This window comes from Trachurus japonicus, chromosome 5 (assembly GCF_045865225.1).
Source record: "Trachurus japonicus isolate A0001 chromosome 5, Traja_1.0".
NCBI lineage: Eukaryota > Metazoa > Chordata > Actinopteri > Carangiformes > Carangidae > Trachurus > Trachurus japonicus.
The window spans coordinates 21,509,564-21,536,673 of NC_140911.1; the positions used below are offsets into that span (position 1 = coordinate 21,509,564).

Genomic DNA, 27,110 nt, shown 5'->3' on the forward strand with positions numbered 1-27,110 from the left:
GAGAGATGCACAACTCAACGGCTGCAGAGAGAGTGAATGTCAAGCAGAGCGCCGGTGAGACAGAACATCTGTGCACGTTCACATTCTCAGCATAAAATAAACTGCAGATCCAGTTGTAAAAAAGGGGGCTTTAAAAACAAATATCTGAAAGCTCTGATAATGATTTAATGATTTTTTTTCAAGAAGTGACATTTTCTTCATAGGAGAAGTTTTAACTTCACCTCTGAAAAAACACAGGTTGAGTTTCTTTCCAGACAGGTTTTCATAATTTAAGTGAAGTTCTGAGAAGCTGCAGTTCCTCTACTGACCACAAGAGTGTGTCTCCACCAGTGAGTCAGTTCCCATCGACTTGGATTCTGGCAAGATGGCGACACGGTCCGGAGCAGCTCACTCCGAGCTTCAGAAATCTTAAACCATCTTTCTATATGATTTCTATTTATGAAACAAAGTAAAGGTTTTTGGTGAACTTCAAAAGTGCATGTAGAGAGGAAAAATCAAAAGAGGTCAAATCTCATCACGTGGCCTTTATCAGGGTCTTCTGGTCTGGTCATCTGATGATAATTTGATTGGCCAACATACACCTTGCCAGACACTGTTGCACTGAGTTGAGATTCTCCTCATGATTTCTGATTTAAATATGTGAGTGCAGCCAAAGATGGTGGTTTTCTGCCAAAAGTCTCAAGTTCTCAGGCTCTTGTTTCCTGGTCAGGATCAGATGGTCTGATGATGGTGAGACTCTTGATTTCTACTCCAACACTCAGTTTGGTCGTGAGCCTAAAGCTGTGACCAAAAACCACACATATTAACTGTATAAATATGTGCATGCACACGTGTGGTGGAAGGAGACTGTGGGGTAAACGTGTAACCGACTGAAGAGATCAATCATCAAATGTGTGCAGAGAATAACTCAGGAGAAATTAGAAATTAGAAATTAGAAAAACTTCATTGTCCCGTCAAGGCAGGAAATTCATCTTTGGTCTCAGTTACGGTACATAAAAAGAACACAGACACTTGCCAGCAAGACTAAGGCCTTAAGACAAAATGGTGTAAAACCTGGGGACCTGATCTGATCATCTGAAATTCTGACTCAATCAGTTCACCTTCAGAAAAATACTGTCAAACTCATGACTGGATATCAAAGAGTGAGAAAATGCTCAAATCTACGAATAAAGACATGATTTCAGACTTGGTCTCTGAGGTTTGTTGAATAACAAACACAGTGGGAAGTTTGTGTTTCTGTGAGTGAACAGAGTGTGATTCATTCACTCGTTAGCAGTGACTGGGCGCCGCGGCATTAGGTCGGTGTGTGTGTGTGTGTGTGTGTGTGTGTGTGTGTGTGTGTGTGTGTGTGTGTGTGTGTGTGTGTGTGTGTGTGTGTGTGCACGCAGCTGGATTGGGGCGAAACGCCGGGCTCATATTATTTCATCATTAATCTTCACTTTCCCATATGTCAGATACACATTACATACAGTATATCACAGCTCTGTATGTAAAAGGACTGTGTGTATGTGTGTATGTGTGTGTGTGTGTGTGTGTGTGTGTCTGTGTGTGTGTGTGTGTGTGTGTGTGTGTGTGTGTGTGTGTGTGTGTGTGTGTGTGTACAGAAATTTTAGGAAACCACAAATAACTAATTACTGTAACGGATCGTATCAGTTAAAGTGAATGTATTGTTTTCAGTTCAGGACCTGAAATCTAATGAAATCCAGTCATTAGTGTTGCACTCATAAATACTCAAATAGCCTCAAGGGGACATTTTTGGCGTTCATTTAATCCTAATTTCCTCTCCGAGCTGATGCAAAAACTTCCTCCATTTTGATAAATTCACTGTTATGATCATTTCACTGCACTGATTCGTCCAGTACAACGGCTTTGAGACTTTGCAGAGAGGGAAACGTTTCTTTAAAACCACGATCTTCATATATTACAACGAGGTCTCTACAATGTCATGGTCCACACTGTAAATCTACTGAGCTGCTCCACAAATCCACCGTGTCCCTGCTCTGTTCTTGTTTCTCTTTAAAGGGGATTTTCAGGGAGTTTTCCCCGTCTGATCCGAGCGTCTGAGACTGAGGCTGTTGTCTGTTGTTCAGATTATAAAACCCCCAGAGATAGATTTGTGATATTTACTGTAAGTCAAACTGACTCAGACTGTGACTAAGTTCCAACATTAATATCATAAATACAGCAAACAAAACAAGGTGTGTGTGTGTGTGTGTGTGTGTATGAGTGTGTATGTTCTTTAATTGGCCCCGACAGACTGTCTAATTCATATCTGCAGTCCTGTGATAACAGAATACAAATCTCTATGAAGCTTTTATTTTGACCTTTGACCCTCACTGCTCATAAACACCCTATCACAGCCCTGTGTTGCTGCCGCCTGACGTGAGCTGCCGGGGTGAGTTAGGACCTGTGGGCCGGCGCCGGCAGGAGTCACCGAGCCGGGACACAGACACAGTGAGACTCTCCACCAGTGTGAACGGTGTTAACAGTCACAGTGTTAACAGAGTCACTGTAAAGTTTTTATGTCCCCCAGTGGGTGAGCTTACGGCAGGGCCAGGTAATGAATGTCAGTGAAAAATCACTGCAGTAAATGCGATTTTTATTCGCTCACAGAACTGTGATCCATCATAAAAATCAATAGGATTACAATACGAAATGTTTTTTTTTTATTAAAAATGTTCTTGAATGGAGTAACAAATGTGTCCTGGTTCAGAGCTCACGTCCTTCAGAAACTGTGCAGGTTCCAAGGCTTCTTCTAATGTGTCTTATTTTCCTGGGCAACAAAGGACCTAACAGGTGAATCCTTCACATCCAATACACTTTTTTGTGCAGTGAGGCCTTTAAGGGCTTTTTAGATTCACATACTGCAAAGTTACATTTGCTTAAAGCAGTGAATTTGTCCATTATTAAACACTTGAAAATATCTGTTTAAGAAACACATAGAACAAATCAAAAAATGTGTGATTAAAAATTTGAATAAAGTGACAGCCCTAATTATAAATATATGATAATTTAATGCCATTGAATCATTGTAACTGGGTTTTGAAAACACATGACAACTGATTCTAATGAGCTGATTTAGTTAAAATTGAGAGAGGTCAGAGGAGAACGGACACACTGACCTGACATGTGGTCACCTGCGATTGACAGCTTGAACGTGCAGCTGGAGAATCTGCAGACACGATGTGATGCATTGAGTCTCAGAGGAAAGTTTCCTCATGTTGAGGATCAATGACATGAAGAGCTGAGAGCAAAGCGAGGAGCCGCCCACAGCGAGTATGTAATGGTCTTCCTAGTAAAGTGCTCTGTGTGTCTCCATGTTGATGAGTGTGATCGTGTTTCAGGAGAACATCCCGGCTGGGCGGCTGCCAGAGAGTGAAACGGACCGAGATGTGGTGAGAATGAAAAACAGACCGAGGTTCAGACAGATGTAAAATCAGAGTGAAGCCTCAGAAGAGACACGAGGCACGAGAAGCAGCTCAACAAGGGAGGAAAGAAAACACCTGATCCGCTCACAAGAAACAGGTTGCACAATACGATACATCTCTGACCGACAGGTCACATGTTCAGTCTCATCATCTCTATTCTCTATTGACAACATGTGTCGGCTCACAGCCTGAACCGCTACTGAACCCTGACACAGGTAACACACAGCAGGCAACCTGTGATGCCCGAGGGTTCAGAGTTTATACAAACTCAACAAGCAGGAGACGGAACAAACAGGGGTGAACTTGGGATGAAGTGAAGAAAAGAAGGAAAACGAGGAGGAGAGGGAGGAGCAGAAGAAGAAGTAGAAGAGAAAGAAGAGGCATCTCTGCTTAATTTTCAGTTTCAGCTCAAAGTGAGGAGGAGAGAAACAGGAGGAGAGCTGCTGCTCCTGGTAACGTCTGAACCACTTCTACTACACTGAATAAAAAGAGGCTACCAAAAGAACCAGGCCGTGTAAGGTTTTTCCTTCACATTCAGTCTGAAAACGCCCATCCATCCATCCATCCATCCATCCATCCATCCATCCATCCATCCATCTGCTCTGTCTTCACTCTGTTGCTTCACTTCAGCAAAGAGTGAAAGTGCTGCGGCTTTGAACTTCACTCCAGCCGTCAGATAAGAACCTTTATCTGACTCTCTGTTGATCCTGGCCCTGCAGTGACGTGACACTCCACTTGCTTTAGCTCTAAAAACACCAGCAGAAAGACAAACAGCCGCCTGCTGGGTGATGTCTGCGTCTCTGCTGCGGGTCGAACCATCAGGACCTGAGCTCCTCACCTCCCGCCCACCTCCTCCTAACCTCTCCTTGTCTGACTGAGAGCCAGTCAAGCAGCTTCAATAGACTCAGCTCAGCTCTCAGCAGCTTCACGACCTGAGGCTGCTGGATGTGATGAAGGTCAGAGACCAGACGGAGAGAGACAGACATCAGCGGTAAAGATCTCCTGAATGTTTCTGTACTTTTTTCCTGACACACCGGAGATAAAACAGGAGAAGCTCTGATCACTGCTCCAGACCAGAGCCTCAAACCACATATTCTGACCCGCCCCAACCCCAATCCTGACCTCTGACCCCTGACCCAGCCACAACCTAAAGTCCTCCTGTGCTCAAAATCCAAATTTTAAGTAAAAATAAATAAATAAAGTTAGTTATCAGCTGAAATGTGCTTATGAATGAACTTGGGCTCCATTAATGATGAGATTTTATTAGTAAAGCTCATCACTGGATGAGAGCAGCAGTTTTGTTGAGGTTGAATTGAGTGGATAAACAGTGAGATTAAAAGAATATTTTGACCTGTTGTAATAAGTGAACTTGTAGACTGGTTTAAACTGGTTTCTGTAAACTGTGATGAGCAACACAGATTCCTGCACCACAGGCTGAGGAAGAGTTGAAGTAAGAAATAAAGGACGACAAATAAAGGAAGAAATAAAGGAAGACAGTTGCATAAAATTCAAGCAGAAGTAAACTTCAAAACTGTAGGGCAGGCTACACACACACATCCCACAGGTGGCTATGTGCACCAGCGTCACTGCTTTATCATCACTACAGCAGGAGAGGACACACAATGACACAATACAACCAGGAAAACAACAATCCACACACACACACAGGGCAGGAAACGACAGTCCCACACACAGATTGTACGGCAGAGGAGGGGGTTGAACTCCATAACAGGAAAGGCCGGGACAATTGGGGGAGGTTTACTCACAGCAGAGACACTGACAAACACCGACAGAGACAGAGACACACTGTACTGTCTGATCCCTCAGATCTTTTGTCTTCGCCACCCTCAGCAGCAGCAGCAGCAGCAGCAGCAGCAGCAGCAGCAGGTATTTGTGTCCAGGTGATGTCTCTGTCCTCCGTCTGCTCATCTGACTCCTACAGTTTAATCATGAATCCCTCCTGCAGTCATTAAGTAAAGCACTTCCTCCTCTTAATCACATCAGACTCTTAAACCTTCTCAGTGATCCCTCAGATTTTTGGCAGGAACACCAGGAAACGTCTCCTGGACCGTCCACAGTCAGTCTGACCTACCTAAACTTTAGCTGGACAATCCCCAGTAACCACCACAACTCCTCAAAGGACTCCTAAACCCTTCTCAGTGAACCTCAAAAGTTTGGCCAGATCACCAGGAAATGTCTCCTGGAGCGTCCCAACTCCTGGAAACTCCTCAAGACCACCCGGAACCTCCTCAAAAAACAATAAAAATGTCTTTAAAAACTCATGGAAACTCATTAATAGCCTTATCATCAAATAACCTCAGCACACCTAACCCCCTCAAGGACTCCCAAATCTGCTGGAACTAACTCACCAACAATCAGCAGCTAAGTTAAAGTAAAGGTTTGACATGTTCCCTCCAAACCGAGTTTGAAGTGTCCAGACAGCTGACACCTGAGGCTCCGTGGTCTGGAGATGCTTCACTTTAACACGGACCATCAGCAACAACCGAGGAGGCTCGTCCTCCCTCCAGCATCCACACACATCTCGCTGTCAAACTCACCGAGCTCTGGTCCGTGTCCGCTCCGGGTCTCTGGGGCTTATTCCACTTCAGCAGCAGGAGCAGGTTGTGGTCCTGGTTCTGGTCCTGGTCCTGGTCCTGGTCCTGGTTCTGGTCCTGGTCCTGGTCCTGGTCCTGGTTCTAGCTGTGTTTCTGGACGCGGTGCGGCGGCTCTGGTCGGACAGGTCGCTGTCGGTTCACCTGAGGCGTCCGCGCGTTATAAACAAATTGAACACATGTGGGCAGCGGCGGAGCCCCTCCCTCCCTCTCTCCCTCCTGCTGAAGCTCACCGTCCCCCTGCTGCCTTCAAGTGCTGCTCGGAAATCTTCGTCTATTACTTGGTTGGCGTCTGTTTCCGATATTATTGAAGGCAAATAGAAATACAGAGTTTTATTTGGTGCTTTTTTGTTTTGTTTTTTGTTAAATGTCCTTCCCGGCAAACTACCGTAGTTGTTAGCTACTGATGAAAAAGAATGGAAATGTTTGTTATCTGTTGTTGTTTGCTGTATCACTTAGGCTAAATATAATTTTCTTTAAATCTAATGAATTATTTCGCCTATTTATTTTTGGTAACTTTATAATCTAATTATTGTTGCTGTGGTGGTCATTGTTCTTTTTATTTTAATTGCATGTGACAAATAAAATTTCCTGTATTAGGGGATATACATTTGTATGTTGATGTATATGGTCTGATATATAGCCCACTTGGAATTTCAATAAAAACAATTGTTTTAAAAAGTTTGGTTTTGTCTGTTTTGTCAACTTAAAAGCAGCATAAATCAACTGTATTTGTAGTTTATGGCTGCTCTAATTAGTTTTGATTGATGTGGTTTACATTATATTGTGTACTGGGTATTGAAGACACTCCAACATGGTCCCATGGTCTGTGATGAATTAATCTTTTACACTGACGTCAGATCAAAGAAAAGTTAGTGATAATTTGACCTTTATCACAATCTCTGTCTCATTCCTACATTTCCCACATCTCATGAGGTAAGTAAACATGCCTCAAGATTAATCCTATTTAATGCAGCAGAGCTCCCCCTTGTGGGATTCGTTAGTTAACAGAGAGGTGGAGTCGGGGGAACCGGGGCCTAAACAGCCCCTAAAAACTACGTTTGTTAGGTTTGAACTGGTTGAAAATCTTAATCTACCAAATTACCAAAAAAACACAATAAACATTGGCTGATTGGCTCTACATAATTAGAGAAGAAGAGCTGAGACACAGAAGGATGATTACATGGAAGTTTATTTATTGGAACAGGTTTCATTATGTTTTTATTAAACAACACAGACACTGGATTACACGCAGACATTAATAAGAGTGAATGTGATTTTCCTGTAGTTAAAAACAAGACTGTAAATGTTCTTTATTATTGGAGGTGATAATAATAAAGCCTCGCATCAACTAATAAAATATTTATTACATTTACGTATAAAATTCATAGTTGGTAAAATCCTTAAACAATCACAGAGACACTACCAGACATTTTTAGAAAAGAGCTGGAAGAGGAACAGGTATTTTGCTGATCATGTCAACTGAGTTACCAGATCTTTATGGACATAACAACACAGAATAAAAACATCCGATTAAACATACAAAAGAAAAATAAATCTCTGGTTAAAAAAAAAGAGTTGTGATATGAACAGTGACTTATCAAAATGATGCCAGTATCAGATGCTGGTGAACAAACTGTCAGTGAATCCTGAGACAGTCTTCACGTGAAAACAGTGATAACGGGTTGTTGTAGTATTTGGTCTGTCGCTGTAAAAATGACATTTCCTGAAGAACAGTGAGTTTAACATGTGCGTGATGTTAAAGGTCTGTTTGTACATAAAAGCAACACAACACAAAGAGACGCTGAGAGCACAGCGTGAATCTCAAAAGCAGTCAAACACAAAGGTTCACCTGTATGTGATCAGATGTCAGTCACTGTGTAAGGCTATTGTGGGCGAGGACGGGTTGTCAGTTTATTACAGGGCTAATACACAGAGACAATCACAGCCTATCTAGCAATTTACAGTCACTCTGATCAACCTTATGTGTTAGGAGAGAAACTCCACACAGGAACCAGCAAACTGCACACAAAGGCCTCAGACAGCCAGCAGGCAGCTGTAGAGCCAGGAGCGACAGTGTGAACCTCTGCAGCACCGAGCAGGGAATCATTTGGTCTCTAAAAAACGTCATCTGAGATGAAGAAAGGCATAAAGTTGGTTGTTGGGCTCGGCCTCAAAATTCACAATATCAACTTTTCTGGCAATCAACTAAACAATTCATCGACTAATCCTGTCAGACTGAGATGAGAAAACAAACAGATTTAAGTGTGGGATAGCCAATTCTTCTGTTGAGTTTCTTTTTGTACATAACCGGCTCTGTGCTGTTCCCTTGGTTACCAGATGAAGACGGATGTTAGTATTTGTCCCATAACGTAAAGAAGTGCAGAGGAGCTGGATGTAAACAGCTTTCACTGACTGTAGTGGCAGGAATGAAGATAAATACTGTCTAAATATCTTTGTATATTCAAAAAGGCAGGATAAAAGTAATGGAGTAACATGGAGACGTGGTTCTGCCCATGAAAAGAACAAACAGACACAATATACTGAATATCTAAAAATGTATGGCCTCTGATATTTTCCCACGACAGTGAAGGTGTCACATGTAAATTAACTCAGAGCTGCAGTGATGAGAATCTCTATAGTATTCACATCGTCTCTGTTAATGTGAAGAGGAAGAATCTGATTCACTGAGTGAGATGTAAACCAGCACAGCAGCAGGTTGGCTGCTGACAGAACGGAGGTAGTAGACGTTAGTACACGCACAGATGATTTACTCTGATTTTACTGGAGCCAACAGAAGTCAAAGTTGAAAAGCATCGGTTCAGTTCAACACGACCAGTTATTCTCCAAGTGAATTCCTACATTTATAATCTTGAGTCAAAGTCCTCAGATGTGTCACAGGATCAATAAATTTATATTTATGTTTTACAAAAACACATTGTCTGGAAGGTCGACCAACTGTGTGTGGATGGTGAAAACTCACTGACTCATTGATTGATGTTTAAAATGAAAAAATACAACCACTGGTATTAAAGGACGGTTAGTTTGACAACAAGGAAAGGAAGATATTTGGTTTGGTTTGGTTTATATTTGACTGGTCTGTTGAATTGCCCTCATGGATGAAATGTGCTGGACAAATGAAGCTGCTTTACAACAAACGGGTTTTAAAGTGAACAATGAAGGTCACAATCCTTTAAATCAAGTTACGACTCATTTATCTGTTGAACGCAGATCATCCAAAATTTTGACCTTTGACCCCTGCAGGCTCACAGGATTATCCTACTGCATACAGTATGTGAGGTTAACCATGATGGATGAATACAGTTATTCTGATTGTTGTCACATAGACAAATGATAACCAGACTGTTGTTGACATTAAAGCAGATAACAGCGGCACGGCCGTTTCGGCTAATGCTGTGTTCAAGGCAGGCTTTTGAAACCGTAAGTTACAGCTTCAAGTCACAACTACGACTTGGTAGCGTTCCAGGTAACCCGTAGCTCGTGTTTTTACCGTCCTGTTGTCTGTGAAAGTTCCCTATAACGGCCACTCGTAACTTCCGACCCGTGAACTCGTACCAGATCGAACTGGTATGACTTCACAGGAAGGAAAAACACAAAGTACGAGTTTCCTTGAACGCACCATGAGTTAGCAGCCCCCGCCCTTGTCAGGCATCAATTGGTCCTCGTGCTACGTCACCACATTCACGCGCATCCCTTGGCTGCACACACAGCCCTTCATGCCGTTCTCTCCCCTCATTGGATAACACTTGTATCCCACAAGGAAAATTTTCTCCTCGGGTTACAGCAGAGCAGAGTGACGGAGAGACTCGTGTTTAGGCTGAAATACTTCATGTAAGTGATTGCTGACGGAAAATAGGACTATTTAGGACTTATATTAACAAAAACATTCCACTGATATCTGCTTTAAGGCCACGTTCAGAAAATGAGCTGCTCAGATTCTATAAAAATTGTTGAAATGTAGCCTTTAGCATTTAGCCCTAGTTATAGTCTCTGGACAATTAGAGAAAATATCACTGTTCTGACATCGACCTGAGAATGGATGTTCAGATATGTCGGTCGATGTTTTATTTGTTTATAAAATAGTGCAGGCGGAGGGATATTTGGCGGTGAACACCTTGTTCTCTATCCCATAGACAAAGAAGTCGAAGACTTTTCCATTGTAGTGATAAGAGGCGTGAGTCAGCGGAACCAGCTCGATGGTCTGACGCTGCGGAGGAATCAAACATAGACAGGACATTAGCATCACTCACTCATTCAACATTCATTCAGGAGGAAATATGATCATGATTCGGGACTGTTTTACTGTAATTGTAATGGAGACACTTTCTCCTGCACACAAGAGTTGTACTGACATCCAGTGGCCTGGACATGAAACTACAGCTGTTACTACACCTGCTGCAGGATGCGGCTGGTGGAGCTGAAGCGATTGAGGTGTGAGTTGATCATGTTTGTAGAGCTGTCACAGATCTCCTGGTCGGGGAAACCCTGGATGGGGTAAACCTGGGAGCAGAGTACGTTCTTGTGTCACTGACGTCTCACACCTGACACGATCTCCCATTACACATTAAAAAAAAGTTGTTTTTTTTTTGTTTTTACCAGAAGGCTCTCATCGATGAAGAAAGGATCTCCTGTCACTTTTTCAAACTTCTTGTCAGGGAAGTCAGGTTGGCGGTCGGGGATGAATTCCTCTATGTTGTTCTTCCTACAAGCACAAAACAACACTAACACACTAAAGTCACCTTGTTGTGGTCATATTACTCCGCCTGTTGGTCAAGTTCCAGGTCACAACCTGTTTGGTCTGACTGTTGCTGGTGTGGAAGAATAAAAACGACCCAGAGAAGAAGAGATCTGAAGCAGCTGTGAGCGGGACTGAATCTGTGCAGCGGTGACGTACCATGTGACTGTGAGCAGGATGGAATGCAGCAGGTTTTTGCTGCCGTGGCAAACAGTGCAGGTCTTGTAGCCGTGGCCGTGACAGGAAATGCACCTGGAGGAGAGAAGATATTAAATATCATCCAAAAGTAATTGTTGTTATGGAAACACTTTGTAGAACTCTCTTCTGTCCATTTTGCCATTGAACCTGCACCTGTCTCCTCTCTTGGGATACTTGCGACATGCTTTGACTGGCCAACACCTGAGCTGCCGTTTGAAAAACTAGACAACCACAGACAAAGGGAAGCAGTTGCACCGCAATGAGCTGTAGCCTCCATCTCCTGATTTATCTGATTCTTTTATTCATGGAACTTTTTCCTTCCAGTAAGATTCATTTGATAGGTGTGTTTCTACTTTTGGGGTTGCAATTATCGTTGTTAATCTGCTACTTTTATAAATCTACTGTTTTTTTTGTAACTTTAGACCCTTTTCAGCAGTGAAGAGCTGCTGCAGCTGAATCACAGCAGTCAAAAAGAAGTTGCAGATCAAACAAAGTGCTCTCCTCCCTGCTCACTCCTCCTCCAGCTCTCATCACAAGAGCTCCCAGAGGAGCTTGTGTGCATCCTGGTGTGTTTTAGTGCCATGACAACTAAACATCACGTGTTAATGATGAATAAGGAAAGTAAGCCAGAAAGGAAAAGCAGTAAGCAGATAACAGACTGTAACTGTCACCTTTTGCGACCTCGGCCGTGACAGGAGGTGCATCGTTTGTTGGCAGAGCGACCGTGTCCGTGGCAAAAAGGGCAACGCTTCTGTAAAATCAGTGAAAGGTTTTCATTCTGGTGTCCACCAGTGAAGAGGCAGCATCATTTCCACATCATTATTATTATTATTATTATCATTAAGAGGACATGATATCTCTTTTCTGAAAACACCAACAATGACATTTAAGGCTGAGCTGCTGAATGTGACGTTGAGTTTTATATTTCTGTAAATTAACTCACAATTAAAAGAAGAGGAGTGTGCCCCCACCACCAAGTACAACTATGAAAATGCAAATGTTTAATCTCCCCATATGCGGAGCTCTGACCTGACAAGCTCTGGTTTCACCGTGACATAAACCAGTTTGCCATTCACTGCTGTTACAGCACACAACAATGCTAACACATGCAAAGTATATGAAGAAACATGTCTCACCTGGCCTCTGCCAAAGCAGGCTGTACAACGAGTTCTTCCACAGCCGTGACACTTGTGACATACCTTAAACACAAACACACACACACCATAAGTATAACAATTTAAGCAAAGCAGAAAAATTAGAAAACTGAGAATAAATGATAAAAAACAAGCTGCACCTTAACAAAGGACGTGTGCGGCACACGGATCTTCTCGACCACGTCAGTGAATTTCTGAGGGAACACCACTTGGACGTCCCACGGTTGGGGGGACACACCGTACTGAGGACCGTCGACCATCTGTCCTGAAAGAATAAACACAGGATGATACAGTCAGTGAGCTGATTAATTACACTGAGAGTTAATCGTGCTTGAAAACAGACAGGAGACCTGAGCAGTCTGATTTACCCCAGTTAACCTTCAAGATGTTTTATTTATTGGCCAAAGGTGAGGTTTTACCGTTGTAGGGCTCAAACTGCCAGGCGCTAGTTCTGGTCTCAGTGTAGGTCTCCAGGCGATACTGCAGAGGGAGGAGTCAGACGGACGGATACGTTTTATGAGCAACTAACATTAACATTAGCTTGTTTATGCTGAGGGGGATTGCAGGAAGATGAGTTTCACTTTAGTATATAAACTGCACTGCACAACAACTGCACTTTTTATTGTCTGCGATGTGCATTTGAGGGCATCTGTACTTTTTAAGATGGGATGGTAACACTCAGGAAGCCCTTGTTTTTCCACACCTGTGCTTGTTACATGAACTGCATGAAGCGTCCAAAGCATCAATCAATCAATCAATCAATCAATCAATCAATCAATCAATCAATCAATCAATCAATCAATCAATCAATCAATCAATCAATCAATCAATCAATCAATCAATCAATCAATCAATCTGTATTTATACAGCACCAATCATACAAGTCAACATACAAATCAAAGTGATCTACAAGCAAATAAAATGAACTCGGTTTTAGGGACCAACGGACACTATAATATTCATGATAAAAGCACTTAAAGCAGTAACAGCAGTAAGTTTAAGTGAAATACGAATACGATCATCAATAAAATGATCAAACTAGTAATGATAAGATAAAGGGTGAGGGATAGAAATAAAAAATATATATAATAAAAAACATGTAAAACACTACACACACACACACACACACACACACACACACACACATATACACACACTTCTACATAAGGTAAATTCAATTAGATAGATAATCAATATTCAATTAGCTCCTACCCTGTAGACGGTGATGGGCTTCAGCTCTTTGAAGGTCAGGTTCCTGGCAGGTTTGGAGCTGTACCTCCATTTTGACTCCACGAACTTGAGCAGGGCTTCTCTGGCCACATCCTCTGATACCGTGGGGACCCTGCCAGACATAATACACACACACACACACACACACACACACACACACACACACACACACACACACACACACACACACACACACACACACACGACACACATTCATATTTCTGCGTGAGCTCCCTTAGAGACATTAAGATAAAGCACAGAATCATCAGCAAAGTGTTCTATAAATTATTGAGGTGTGTTACCTGACATTGGGCACCAGAGTGTTTCTGTTGAGTTCAGGCTGAGGGTTGTAGGCTGGTGGTGGTGGGTACAAGGGGTTGTCATCCTCTGGAGCAACAAAAACATAAAGAAGAAGACGGTCAGAAAACAGAAGGCGAACAAACAGAAACTAAAGTGACCTGAAGAGGGTCAAAAACTCACGTGCGCCTTTGTGGCCCTGGTATCCATTTATGTCATCCAGCCAGCCAGGAGGGGGTGCTGTTGGTCCCTCCTCTGGGATGTTTGGATCAAATGCACCTGAAAGGACGAGGAGAGGGAGGAAGGGAGGAAGAAATTGATTCTGTGTCTCGCTAAAAACAAAAGAGACCAACTCTGTCCCAGTGGACGAAGGACAGAGTTGAGCTAATAGATGATCAATTAGCCTACTGATGGCTCATTACAATGCAAAATGTCAAGAGATATCTGGCTTCTATTCCCATTTGAGTTTTTGAATCCTTTTTGTCTCAAACCAGTCTGGCTGGTCAATGTCACAAAGTGATGGTTCCTGCAGTGACCGTCAGTCTGTGCAGTATCCAGTTAATCATCACATATTCAAGGTTGCTTTGTTTTAAAACAGCCACAGCTAGAGAGGGCTCTGGTTTCATAGTGGTGACCTTAAAGATAAAGGTAGCGCTGTGAAAGAACTGACCACTGCGATGGCACTTTGGACAGGAAAGCTTTGTTTTGGTTTAATTTATTTGTCTTTGGCCAATAAAATAACAATTTGCTTAAAATTTTTCAATTTATTTATTTGTTTATGGAGGACAATGTACGACATTCATCACTCCCTCCAAGGGGGTGTGGCTGTACCCAACTGCAGCCCTAGGCTGATTTACATTGCCAGTCCCAGATTTACATTGCTTAACTGAACTGTAGGTATGATGTCTACAGAAAATGCAAATGCAACTCATCTCAAAAGAAAAGTTGGTTTCCAAAAAAAAGATATTTTCAATCAAAACAAACTTCACTTCAATAAAAACATTTTCAATAAAAAAAAAGTGTGCAAAAAAATATTTGAGACCCAAAAAATTGCATTTGAACCCCTTTTTCTTTGATTGAAAAGTTTTTTTTCTTTTTATTGAAGTGAGTTATTAGGGTCCGGGCAGCTAAGCTGCCGGGACACTATTGTATTCCTAGGAATTCTTCTTCTTTCTTTCTTTCTTTCTTCTTCCAAGGAAGTCATACTTCCCATGGGCGAAAACTCACCAAACTTCACAGAAACATCCGACCCCATGCCAGATTCACTCAACTCCAAGGACATGTGCCCCCCCCTCCTAGGGGGGGCACAATAAGCGTTTAAATTTAAAAAACTTTAAAAATTCCTACCAAACCAACGGTAGATGCTACAGTGTTGAAACTTCACCACAATGTAGCGTCAATACTGCTGAAACTTTTGTCCACTTAAACTTATTACAAATTATGAAGTCCATCACTCTGTTTTTTTCGATAACTGTAAAACTTTTAAAATGTATCTCCTCCCACAATTTTTGCTCAATTGACACCAAACTTGCTACAGAGCATCTCCAGACTGTCCTCCACAAAACTTGTTTCTCGGATTTTTGATTAAGCAAAAATTGAGCCAACAGTGCATGAAAACGTTTTGACTGTAAACACTACTGTAAACATATACCATCAAATTCTTGCTAAATACATTTTCAATCTTCCTGAAAAAAAATGACAATATTCTGGAGTCATGGTTGATGAAGTTTGGCAAATATCAGAATTTTAATTAAAAAACTGAATTTTTGAGAATATTTTGAATTCTGCTCTCATGGGAACAACTGCAGCCAATGTGAGTGTGAATTTATAAACATCATATTTTCTCTTATGAAGCAAAACACTTATCATTAAAAACAAATCACCAACATTTTCCATGCTGTCAATATGCAATTTATGTATTATCAGATTTTTGTTTGGATGACTGAATTTCTGACTTTTGACCATTTCATCACAACAGCTGCCCGGGCACTGGCTCACCTGAGTGGATAAATGAAGCTACACAGCAGGTCTCACTACCAGCTAATTAGCTCAGTGAGTTAAGAGCTGGTTCTTGGTGTCAGAGATTGTGAGTTCGAGACCCAGCAAGGGTGATGATGATAATGACAGATCAAATGTCAGATGTCCTCAAGCTATTTTGCTGTCTAAATGCAATTTATGTATTAACAGATTTTTGTTTAGATAACAGAAATCTGCGTTCACAACAGCTGCCCGGACACTGACTCCCTGAGTCTATTTGAGAAGACACACAGCAGGTCTCACTTCCAGATAATTAGCTCACTGAGTTAAGCGCTGGTTCTTGGTGTCAGAGGTTGTGAGTTCGAGACCCAGCCAGGGTGATGATGATGATGATGACAGATCAAAATGTCAAATGTCCTCAACATGAAACACAAGACAATTGTCCTAATGGTGGCATCACAGCAAGCTTCTAAGTTTAAAAATCCAAATAGCTTGGACTGGACCATGTGCGAAGGCTCCTAACATCTTAGACTCATAGTAGATGTTTGACAAATACATATCATTAGTGTGACTGCTGAAGCAGTCACACTATTGTTCTTCTGTTTGGCCATTTTCTTCCGCCTTTTTACGGTCTTCTTCTAGTCCTTCATACTTTGTGCTATTTCAACAACAATTCATATCAAAACGTGCAGCTTTTTTTGAACTTTATCGGCATTACTTTTCTCTTTTAACTATTTATACTTTTTCAAATATTTAACTTTTTCACAAAAAATCTCACATTCATCAAAGTCTCAACCTCTCTTCTTCACAACTCCACTGTAGTGTAGGGGTTAGGGTGGATGCTTGCCAACCCTAAGGTCACTGGTTCGAATCCAAGGGAAGAACTCTTGTTATGTTATGTTGAATTCTGCTCTCCTCCCCCGCCTTCAATTGGTTACAGGTGTTTGTTATCTCCTTGATTACTCATACCAGTTTGCAGCACATCATCACATTACAATGAATGACAACAGTTTTGAAAGCAGTGTGCTCTCTGTAGCCGAGTGTGGCAGAGTAAAGGTTTAGTGATCATATGGTCATGGGTTCGATTCCTGCCTCAGTCTTTTCACTTCATTGCTTGACTTTTGATTTCCAATTATTCAGCTGTCATTGGACAGTCTTTGATTCCTCATAGTAATAAAGCTCATTGTAACTCAGGTTCTCTGTGGCCAGATGGTTAGTGCTCAGCTGAAATTCACAGACATTTTCATTCTAAGTCATTCAAGCTTGACTCTCAAGCTTTCTTGATGTTGACAGTGTGCAGATCATTAACAGACAACAGTCTCTGCAACTGTGTGTGTACTGTGGCCTAGAGGCAGAGTGGAAGTCTAATGACCATGAGGATGTGGGTTCGATTCTGACCTTGGTCAAACATTTGTATGGTGATCACAGCTTGCACTATTTGCTAATTCTGCAACAGCGTTCAGTTGCTGTCAGCAGTCACACCATTTCCATTCTTGGAAATGCTTTTTCTAGTTATTAGTGTGACTGCTGAAGCAGTCACACTATTGTTCTTCTGTTTGGCCATTTTCTTCCGCCTTTTACGGTCTTCTCTTCTAGTCCTTCATACTTTGTGCTATTTCAACAATTCATATATCAAAACGTGCAGCTTTTTTTGAACTTTATCGGCATTACTTTTCTCTTTTTAACTATTTATACTTTTTCAAATATTTAACTTTTTCACAAAAAATCTCACATTCATCAAAGTCTCAACTCTCTTCTTCACAAATCTCACTGTAGTGTAGGGGTTAGGGTGGATGCTTGCCAACCCTAAGGTCACTGGTTCGAATCCAAGGGAAGAACTCTTGTTATGTTATGTTGAATTCTGCTCTCCTCCCCCGCCTTCAATTGGTTACAGGTGTTTGTTATCTCCTTGATTACATCATACCAGTTTGCAGCACATCATCACATTACAATGAATGACAACAGTTTTGAAAGCAGTGTGCTCTCTGTAGCCGAGTGGCAGAGTAAAGGTTTTAGTGATCATATGGTCATGGGTTTCGATTCCTGCCTCAGTCTTTTCACTTCATTGCTTGACTTTTGATTCCAATTATTCAGCTGTCATTGGACAGTCTTTGATTCCTCATAGTATAAAGCTCATTGTAACTCAGGTTCTCTGTGGCCATATGGTTAGTGCTCAGCCTGAAATTCACAGACATTTTCATTCTAAGTCCATTCAAGCTTGACTCTCAAGCTTTCTTGATGTTGACAGTGTGCAGATCATTAACAGACAACAGTCTCTGCAACTGTGTGTGTACTGTGGCCTAGAGGCAGAGTGGAAGTCTAATGACCATGAGGATGTGGGTTCGATTCTGACCTTGGTCAAACATTTGTATGGTGATCACAGCTTGCACTATTTGCTAATTCTGCAACAGCGTTCAGTTGCTGTCAGCAGTCACACCATTTCCATTCTTGGAAATGCTTTTTCTAGTTATTAGTGTGACTGCTGAAGCAGTCACACTATTGTTCTTCTGTTTGGCCATTTTCTTCCGCCTTTTTACGGTCTTCTTCTAGTCCTTCATACTTTGTGCTATTTCAACAATTCATATATCAAAACGTGCAGCTTTTTTGAACTTTATCGGCATTACTTTTCTCTTTTTAACTATTTATACTTTTTCAAATATTTAACTTTTTTCACAAAAAATCTCACATTCATCAAAGTCTCAACCTCTCTTCTTCACAACTCCACTGTAGTGTAGGGGTTAGGGTAACTGCTTGCCAACCCTAAGGTCACTGGTTCGAATCCAAGGGAAGAACTCTTGTTATGTTATGTTGAATTCTGCTCTCCTCCCCCGCCTTCAATTGGTTTACAGGTGTTTGTTATCTCCTTGATTACTCATACCAGTTTTGCAGCACATCATCACATTACAATGAATGACAACAGTTTTGAAAGCAGTGTGCTCTCTGTAGCCGAGTGGCAGAGTAAAGGTTTAGTGATCATATGGTCATGGGTTCGATTCCTGCCTCAGTCTTTTCACTTCATTGCTTGACTTTTGATTCCAATTATTCAGCTGTCATTGGACAGTCTTTGATTCCTCATAGTATAAAGCTCATTGTAACTCAGGTTCTCTGTGGCCATATGGTTAGTGCTCAGCCTGAAATTCACAGACATTTTCATTCTAAGTCATTCAAGCTTGACTCTCAAGCTTTCTTGATGTTGACAGTGTGCAGATCATTAACAGACAACAGTCTCTGCAACTGTGTGTGCACTGTGGCCTAGAGGCAGAGTGGAAGTCTAATGACCATGAGGATGTGGGTTCGATTCTGACCTTAGTCAAACATTTGTATGGTGATCACAGCTTGCACTATTTGCTAATTCTGCAACAGCGTTCAGTTGCTGTCAGCAGTCACACCATTTCCATTCTTGGAAATGCTTTTTCTAGTTTTACCTCAAAAACTGATTTTTCTTTTTCTGCCTACACGACAGTGAATGGCTTACACAATTTGTGAAGCCACTATTGATCTGCCACTTGTCAGTTAGCTCAGTGCGATAGACAACGGTCTTTGGTTCTAGAGATTGTGGGTTCAATCCTCAACTGGTGCAAATTGAACATTATAAGGTCAACTGTCTTGTCTTCCTATTCTCCTGTTTGTTGCTCAGAATTGCCTAAATTTGCCCAAAAGTAGCCCGGACCCGACCCATCGCTGCGCAGCAGCTATAATTATTTGATTGAAAATATCTTTTTTGTTTAAATCAACTTTTTTTTAAATAATAAAGACACAAATACCCTAAACCCTACCCATAATATGGCTTAAATACAAAAAAGATGACTTTAATCCCAAAAAATATTTTCAATCAAACCTCAATCAAAAAAAAGACCCTTTCAATCAAAGAAAAAAAAGTGCTTGAATGCAATTTGTTTGTTTTTTTGCATTCAAACACTTTTTTTTTGATTGAAAATATCTTTTTTGTTTAAATCAACTTTTCTTTTGATTGAATAATAAAGACATAAATATACCTTCATAATCTCAGAGGTCTTATAAACACAGTCAGATGTTGTAGTCATCAACAAATGCCCAAAATGATGGGGAGAAGCTCAGATATGAAACACTCTCACATAGCATCACTAGTTCCCAGCTGCCTTCAAAACAGTGACCGAGCTGGCGTCTCGCTATAGGACAATGTCACTGAGTCCACTTTGTGCTGTCAACAGAGGACTAATACATCCTTCTGTTGCCCATGAGGGTTCTGATGAACAGGAATTACAACATGCTGTTTGCGCCCACAACCTGTGCTGACTGGTCTCTGTTTTCTAAAGGATTAACAAAGTGGAGTGATGTGAGAGTCTACACCAGGGCCGGTTCTAGGCAGGCATACAGTTGTGTTCAAAATAATAGCAGTCCGACATCACTTGCAAAATAAATCACTAATTTTGTTAGAATTTCAACTTTTTTTTTTTCAACTTTTTCTAGAAGGTTTAGTAAAGGTATAGAAAACCAACAGACCCAACAGGCATGGCGTGCATGCTGCTGATTCTGTGAAACTGAATCATTTACTGAAAGGGGCGTGTTCAAAAAAATAGCAGTGCCAGGTTCAATTATTGAGGTCATTGATTATGTGAAAAAAAATAGGTGTTAAACAGGTGGCCCTTATTCAAGGATCAAGGCAACTGATGCTGCATATGCTGGCTGTGCATTTGTCCTTGAAAAACAGAGTAAAATGGGTTGTTCAAGACACTGTTAAGAAGAAGAGCATTCTTTGATTAAGAAATTAATAAAAGAGGGGAAAACCTATAAAGAAGTGCAGAAAATGATAGGCTGTTCAGCTAAAATGATATCAAACGCTTTAAAATGGCAGCCAAAACCAGAAAGGCGAGGAAGAAAAAGAAAAACAATTGTTCGAATGAATCGGAGAATAACCAAAATGGCAAAGGCTCAGCCAATGATCAGCTCCAGGAGGATCAAAGAAGATCAAAGATTGCCTGTGAGTACTGTAACAATCAGACAACGTCTATGTGAAGCCAAGCTACCACCAAGAAGCCCCCGCAAAGTCCCATTGTTAAAAAAAATACATGTAATGAAGCGGTTACAATTTGCCAAATAACACATTGACTGGCCTAAAAAGAAATGGCGTAATATTTTGTGGACTGATGAGAGTAAGATTGTTCTTTTTGGGTCTAAGGGCCACAGACAGTTTGTCAGACGTCCTGCAAACACTGAATTCAAGCCACAGTACACAGTACAGCACCATGCTTCACCATAAGCATGGTGGTGCAAGCATCATGATATGGGGATGTTTCTCGTACTATGGTGTTGGTCCTATTTATCGCATACCAGGGATCATGGATCAGTTTGAGTACATCAGAATACTGGAAGTAGTCATGTTGCCGTATACTGAAGAGGAAATGACCCCAAACAAGACAATGACCCCAAACACACCAGCAAGCGTGTAAAAAAAGATGTCAAAACTGCTATTTTTTTGAACATTATATTTCTTGACTTTCTGTAAAATATTATCAAATTAAATTACTTTTTCCAATTTTCTTGGTTTGAAATAGAATGTGCAGTGTCCCCAATGCAGTTGTGTTCCTTAAAATACAATTTATTTGAAGAATTTTGAGGTTTACTCACCTTTTTAAACACACTGCTATTATTATGAACATAACTGTATATGAGGGGGCAGTCAGAAACGTGAAGGGGGCATCATGTGAACACATCATGCTCCAGCACTTTTTTTTCTCTGTGCTTATAGTAACTTCATTGAATTGGGTTGTTGGCTATGTGTCCAACCCCAACCTGGAGAAGTGGATTGCACTTTGTCAGGCCTCTACCTTCAGACCTGTCCAACTAGGGGCCGGGGTGGCCAACCAGGGTCTTAGAGCCCAAATTTTTTACTGTCATAATGCAAAGAGCCACATTATATGGGGGGTTAGGGGTGCATATACTGTACCTGAAGATGCATTGCAAATCCAGAGGGGGTGAAAAAGGTGAGTAGCTAAATCCCTGTAGGAGGGGTCTGGGGGCATCCCCCCCAGAAAATCTTTGTGATTTTAAAATGTGAGTGAAGCATTCTGGTGTACTCTGAGAAGAGGGGGGGGGGGGGGGGGGGGGGGGGGGGTCTACTATGGTCAAGATTTACAAAACTGAAAAGTAGTCTTATGAATACTAAAAAAAAGAAAGCTTTCTCAACTTCTAAAATTTGGATTTGAGGGGGCAAGACATTTATTTGCCCCTGCGTAGAGCCGGCCCTGGTCTACACACGCAGCAACACTCATCAGAGCTGCAGGTGCCTGGTGCAACAACCTCAGTTATCTTTACATGAAAACACTGCAGCACAAAAAACTATTTCCAATTGGTGATTGTGAGAGAGCAATAAAAATGACAGGGTGATTTACTGAAATCGCTGAGTCACACCTCAGAGTACAGGGTTTTATTCACTCCCAGATATAAAGGAACATGAAGGAATTTGACCTTTTACTGGATTTAACCACAAAAGTTCAACTATAGGCGGAGACCATGAGAAAAATCCATCAGGCTTCACAACCTTGTCATAACTTGTTTAGTGTAATTGCATTCGCAACAAAAACTCGAATGTCAAAACCAATGGACCAAGCTATTTCTGAGCTAGGAAGAATAGCTATGTAAAGAGTCTAATGTGCGTCCGTCTGAAGCATCCATCTGGGGCAAGTTCACTGTGTAATGCAGCTATTATCTTCTCTGTTGCAACATACAGCCTCCTTAACACCTGAGCTCTGCTGAAACCTGTCAGCTCAGTTAAACCAGGGCCTCAAAACATGACTATTAGCTGTTGTACCTGAAACAGTTATACTGTTTGGACCTTTAACATTTATACTGTATGGTGCTTTAATGTAAACATCTATTTTTATATAATTTTTGCAAAATGGGAGCTTTATGATGCAGTTTCACAACCTCCCACACAATGTGCAAACGACATCACCTCGTTCACACTGATTGGCCAAAGAGAGTCTGTATAATCTGTATAATTAGTGGTGTGTCTATTTGTTATGGTATTTAAGCGCTGTATCACTTCCTGGTTGCAGCCTGGCAGCAGCATGAGCGACACCAGTCTCTCAAAACAGCAAAGAAAAAATATCATGTTACTACACAACAATGTAATACTGCATAAATATACACAATAGTGGCTTGATTGAGACACTTCCGAGGTACTGTGCGGCCATTTCACTTGTGCGTCATGATTTTACTTTCTTAGCAACCCAACAACAGCCACCGGCTTCTCCTCTGAGTGTTTCTTATAAAGGCTGTTTCTTCCACGGCTGCAGGGCAGATAAAAATACAACAGAGTCAGTGTGTTTATGTGGAGCTGTACACAATACCTCCGTCTGAGGGATAAAAATATCAGCGAGAAGGTGTTTCCCCAAAAAGATCTGGGCTGAGATGGACTGAGTGTGAGAACAGCATGAGGGAAGGAAGGAGGGAGGGAGATAGAGACTCATTAAGAGAGAGAAAAATGAAAAAAAAGGGAGGGAGAAGGAATGTGGGAACAAAGCCAGTCTGAAAACTGAAGCTTTTGACAGGACAATGCATCCAAACCAGCCACATAGGACTCAGGCTCAACTGCAGCACTTTCTAAAGATCGATAACATGATTGTATTAACATGACTGATGAGAAAGGACGTCTCACTGAGATACACAGGCCTGCAGGGACGTCACGGACTAAGCTCCATAACAAAACACTGAGTCTCCGAGTCTGGTTCTAGGCTCCGATGGTTTTAGTCATTCGCTTCGGCTACATTTTCAAATAAGATAAACATTTTTCAAATTCCTCATTCCCAGTGTCTAAACTGTGAATGCAACATTTTATTTACATTTCAAAACCTTTTTGTGTCAGTTTATTGCTAACCAAAAGAACATTTGTGTTGTTACTGTTTGAGTCAAACTGGTAAAAATGTATTGATGCTTTTTCATGATGATAGTCACAAATTAAGGTTATGAATGACACAACATTACATCCGTGTGAAAAGTAAAATCAGAAACAAAAAACCATCACAACAATTAAAGTGCGTACAGAAATGGCCGTTTGTCCTGTTTGTCGCGCCGAGTTGTCACGAGTTGCAGCATGAGTTTACCCGAGTAAGGAAAACTAATTTGATTGGTCGTTATCGAGCGGGCGGGATATTCAAAGCTTGGAGCAAGACCGAGCTCGGTGTGTGTGTGTGTCTCAGACGTTTGATTGACGGATGACGGATCCAATATCAGTGGCTGATGAATCGTGAGCAGGCTGACGTATAATCCGTGCGCCTGCATTATCCAATGCGAAAAAAAAAAAACCACACTTTCATCCCGGATTTACTCAAAAATAGGATTTTGCACAAACTTTGGCCTACATCGTCTGATAGATGAGTTATTACACTAATGTTAAGACCCACAGTGGGCTCAAATTCAATTTTCTTTTCTGTACAGCTTTAAAAACCTGTGGCAGTCTAGTAAAACAAAACATAAATGTCTGTATCTCTTCAGGTGGCTTTGTAACACTATAAGCTCCCATGTATGTGGACGTACTGTCGGTTTTGTTGGTCTGCGTTGTAAAGTCAGCTATGAAGAGGTCTGAAAATGTGTTTGTTTGATTTTAAAGGGATAGTTCACCCTAGAATGATATTTCGCTCATTATCTACTCACCCTCATGTTGACTAAGGGCTGGAAGAAGTTTCAGATTCCTCCGTGGCTTCTCTGAGTTACAGGGGGTCTTGACGTAGCAGTGCATGTCCATATAACGGTTGCAAAGGGACACCGGAGCTCTTCGTAAAAAAAACACACACAAAAAAACATCCAAATACCTCCATGATGCTCGTATGTAATGTCCGTCTTGTGCTGAAGCCCCAAATTGCGTAATTGTCCCGAAAAAAATTAAATAAGTCTATATTTTAAGCTTGTTTGTAGCGGAAGCTTCTCGAAGCTCCTCTTCCTGGTCCGTCCAAATCTCGCGTGATTCGCAGTAACCGCACTGACGCATGCTGACGCCGGCGCAAATCACGCGAGATTTGGACGGACCAGGAAGAGGAGCTTCGAGAAGCTTCCGCTACAAACAAGCTTAAAATATAGACTTATTTAATTTTTTTCGGGACAATTACGCAATTTGGGGCTTCAGCACAAGACGGACATTACATACGAGCAGCATGGAGGTATTTGGATGTTTTTTTGTGTGTGTTTTTTTTACGAAGAGCTCCGGTGTCCCTTTGCAACCGTTATATGGACATGCACTGCTATGCCGAGACCCCCTGTAACTCAGAGAAGCCACGGAGGAATCTGAAACTTCTTCCAGCCCTTAGTCAACATGAGGGTGAGTAGATAATGAGCGAAATATCATTCTAGGGTGAACTATCCCTTTAACTGCCACAGCTTCTTCATTGTTATGGGATGTTTTTGTTGTTGTTGTTGTTTATGATTAAGTTTCTTCACAAGGAAATCATTTTGTATCACTCACAATCATAATATAATTTTGAAAATCAAATTTACATTATGACCAATTTGGCTTAAACCATAACACAATAACTTTTCATGTTAGTCAATTAACGGAGACAAAAAAAACAAACAGATTTTGAAACATGTAAATGCTGTGGGTGACTTATAAACCTTTTGCAAACATTAAACAGAGTTTTGCATGACACTGATATTCACAGTCACGTTTTAGAGAATGTTAATGAGCCAAAACTATTGAAACTGATCATGTAACCAGAGCAGAGGAGACAACTACACATTGACAGAGACAGACACGCCCTGATGCAGGTACACTGCACCACCCTTTGCTGTAGCTGTACAGGGTCAGTGCAGTCCATCACATTTATAGAAAAACTAAGACTCTACACCTCTACACTTTGACCTCTTGCAAACCGAACCATTGATTAATCCAGGAAATAATAAACTGTTCATCGATAGAAGAAGTTCTTTAGATACATGTTTATATCATGTTTACAAAAGCTTTACGTGGAGGCTTAAAATGTCCCAAAGTTTCTGCTGAGAAATCCCTAAAACACAGAGCACGAGAGATGATGCAGTTCAGGGGAAAGTTAAGGGAAACCTAACTTTTCAACAATAATGAGCAACAAGGACTGGTTTGCACTGCAGCACTTCCTGTTGTTAAGGTATGTTAGTCATGTCAGTTGAAGTGGAAATCTCATGCGGTTTTTAAAAGCATGAAAAGGTTTTTTTCCTTCACATCCTGAACTGGTTGAACCATACAGATCCTGAGAAAACACCAGCCTGGTCTGGACGAGATTACCACAGAGACAACACAGATTTAAATCTAATAAAGTTTTTATTCTATTTGTATTAATGCAAATTTATGAACAAAAAAACAAAAAATGCAGCAAATTTAAAAAAAATGAATAGGAACTACTTTTCTTTAACTGAACCGAATTTCCCCATGGAACCACGAGAAGTGCATCAAGTGACTGATGAATGAACTAGGACTAACTTAATCCTCAATACAGCTGTCCAACACATTTTACGCACAATTGCAAAAAGCCTGGTTGTTAAACAGGAGAGTAATTAACGTATTAATACCATACTGTGCAACCCCTAAGTCTAATATTAGGGTACAACCTGTTGAGGACACTCTGTCCACACCCATGGTCCACACACACACACAGTATCTCTCCACAGCAGCTTCTTCTTCCTATGAGTCAGATCCGCTGCTCACGGACATAAACCAGTTTTCTGCCCGCGCGCGCCCCAGACACACAGATGGAAACACGCCTCCACAAACTTTCTGTCCCGATGGGGCACTAACACCAGGCCGAAGGTAAAACTCCGGGACCTGGACTAAAGTCTCGTCTCCGGGTTTTTTACATGCTCACCCAGGTCTTCGTCCATGTCTCCTCTGCTTCGGTCGCGTGAATGAAGCACAGTAACGTAAATATATCAATATCCACCCCTGAAATAAACACCAGTGACAACTTCCGGTTATTAATTTTGAAGTAAAAGCCAGAGGGCTCGGTCGGAGTTTTGAATGTTAGTGGAAAGTAGCTGAACACATCTACACAAGTGGCTACTGTATCTAAATACTGTTCAGAAGTAGCCTAATTGTATTTTCACCTTTAGCCTACTACAAGAATGTTGCAATTTCTTTTTTTCCTTTTTTTTTTTTTAACTCGAGCTTCATTTGGCCAATGTCAATGACATTTTCTGGTTTCTTTTTTCCATACATTTTTAATGTTTTTACTAGGCCTACTAATAAAAATACACAATATAGGCATATCATATAGGTCATTTTTTTTTTTTTTTTTTTTTTTTTTTTTTTTTTTTGGTCATTATTGTGTACTGTAAATTATGTTAAGGGTGTTGCTGTATTATATCCATCATTTTAATTGTTATATAAATCTCTTTTTCTTTTTAATAGATATATACACTAATCCTTCGGCACCATTAAATTGATGCTGATGGTGGAGTCCACACATACAAAGGTGCAATTTAGACCCAGAGACTGTGGCAATACTGAGAGGCA

General features: G+C 41.2%; 2 protein-coding genes across 2 annotated transcripts in view; both read right to left on the minus strand.

The window, feature by feature from the left end:
• LOC146987544 (semaphorin-3D) overlaps positions 1-6,177 on the minus strand; it is an 83,680-nt gene extending 77,503 nt beyond the window's left edge. The window contains exons 1-2 of the mRNA XM_085776758.1: positions 6,143-6,177; positions 5,987-6,106 (exon numbers count right to left, since the gene is read on the minus strand). The gene's annotated coding sequence lies outside the window, so the exon portion shown is untranslated. The remainder of the gene's footprint in view (positions 1-5,986; positions 6,107-6,142) is intronic.
• A 3,824-nt stretch (positions 6,178-10,001) lies between these two features.
• On the minus strand, positions 10,002-26,517 carry LOC146987545 (protein SSUH2 homolog). Its single transcript, XM_085778052.1, has 12 exons — positions 26,464-26,517; positions 13,859-13,954; positions 13,681-13,765; positions 13,361-13,490; positions 12,568-12,628; positions 12,289-12,413; positions 12,131-12,193; positions 11,666-11,745; positions 10,956-11,048; positions 10,658-10,763; positions 10,454-10,561; positions 10,002-10,268 (listed from the first exon to the last, which is right to left on the minus strand). Exons 1-12 carry the CDS (start codon positions 26,477-26,479, stop codon positions 10,134-10,136), a joined length of 1,098 nt encoding a protein of 365 aa, XP_085634178.1. The 5' UTR covers positions 26,480-26,517; the 3' UTR covers positions 10,002-10,133.
• Positions 26,518-27,110: the final 593 nt, after the last annotated feature.

Excerpts from the sequence above, each read along its gene's own strand:
- LOC146987545 (XM_085778052.1), bottom strand. Across the intron at positions 13,766-13,858 it reads CCAGGGCCACAAAGGCGCAC|AGGATGACAACCCCTTGTAC; the intron begins GTGAGTTTTTGA and ends TTGTTGCTCCAG. Across the intron at positions 10,764-10,955 it reads ATCCTGCTCACAGTCACATG|GAAGAACAACATAGAGGAAT; the intron begins GTACGTCACCGC and ends TTGTGCTTGTAG.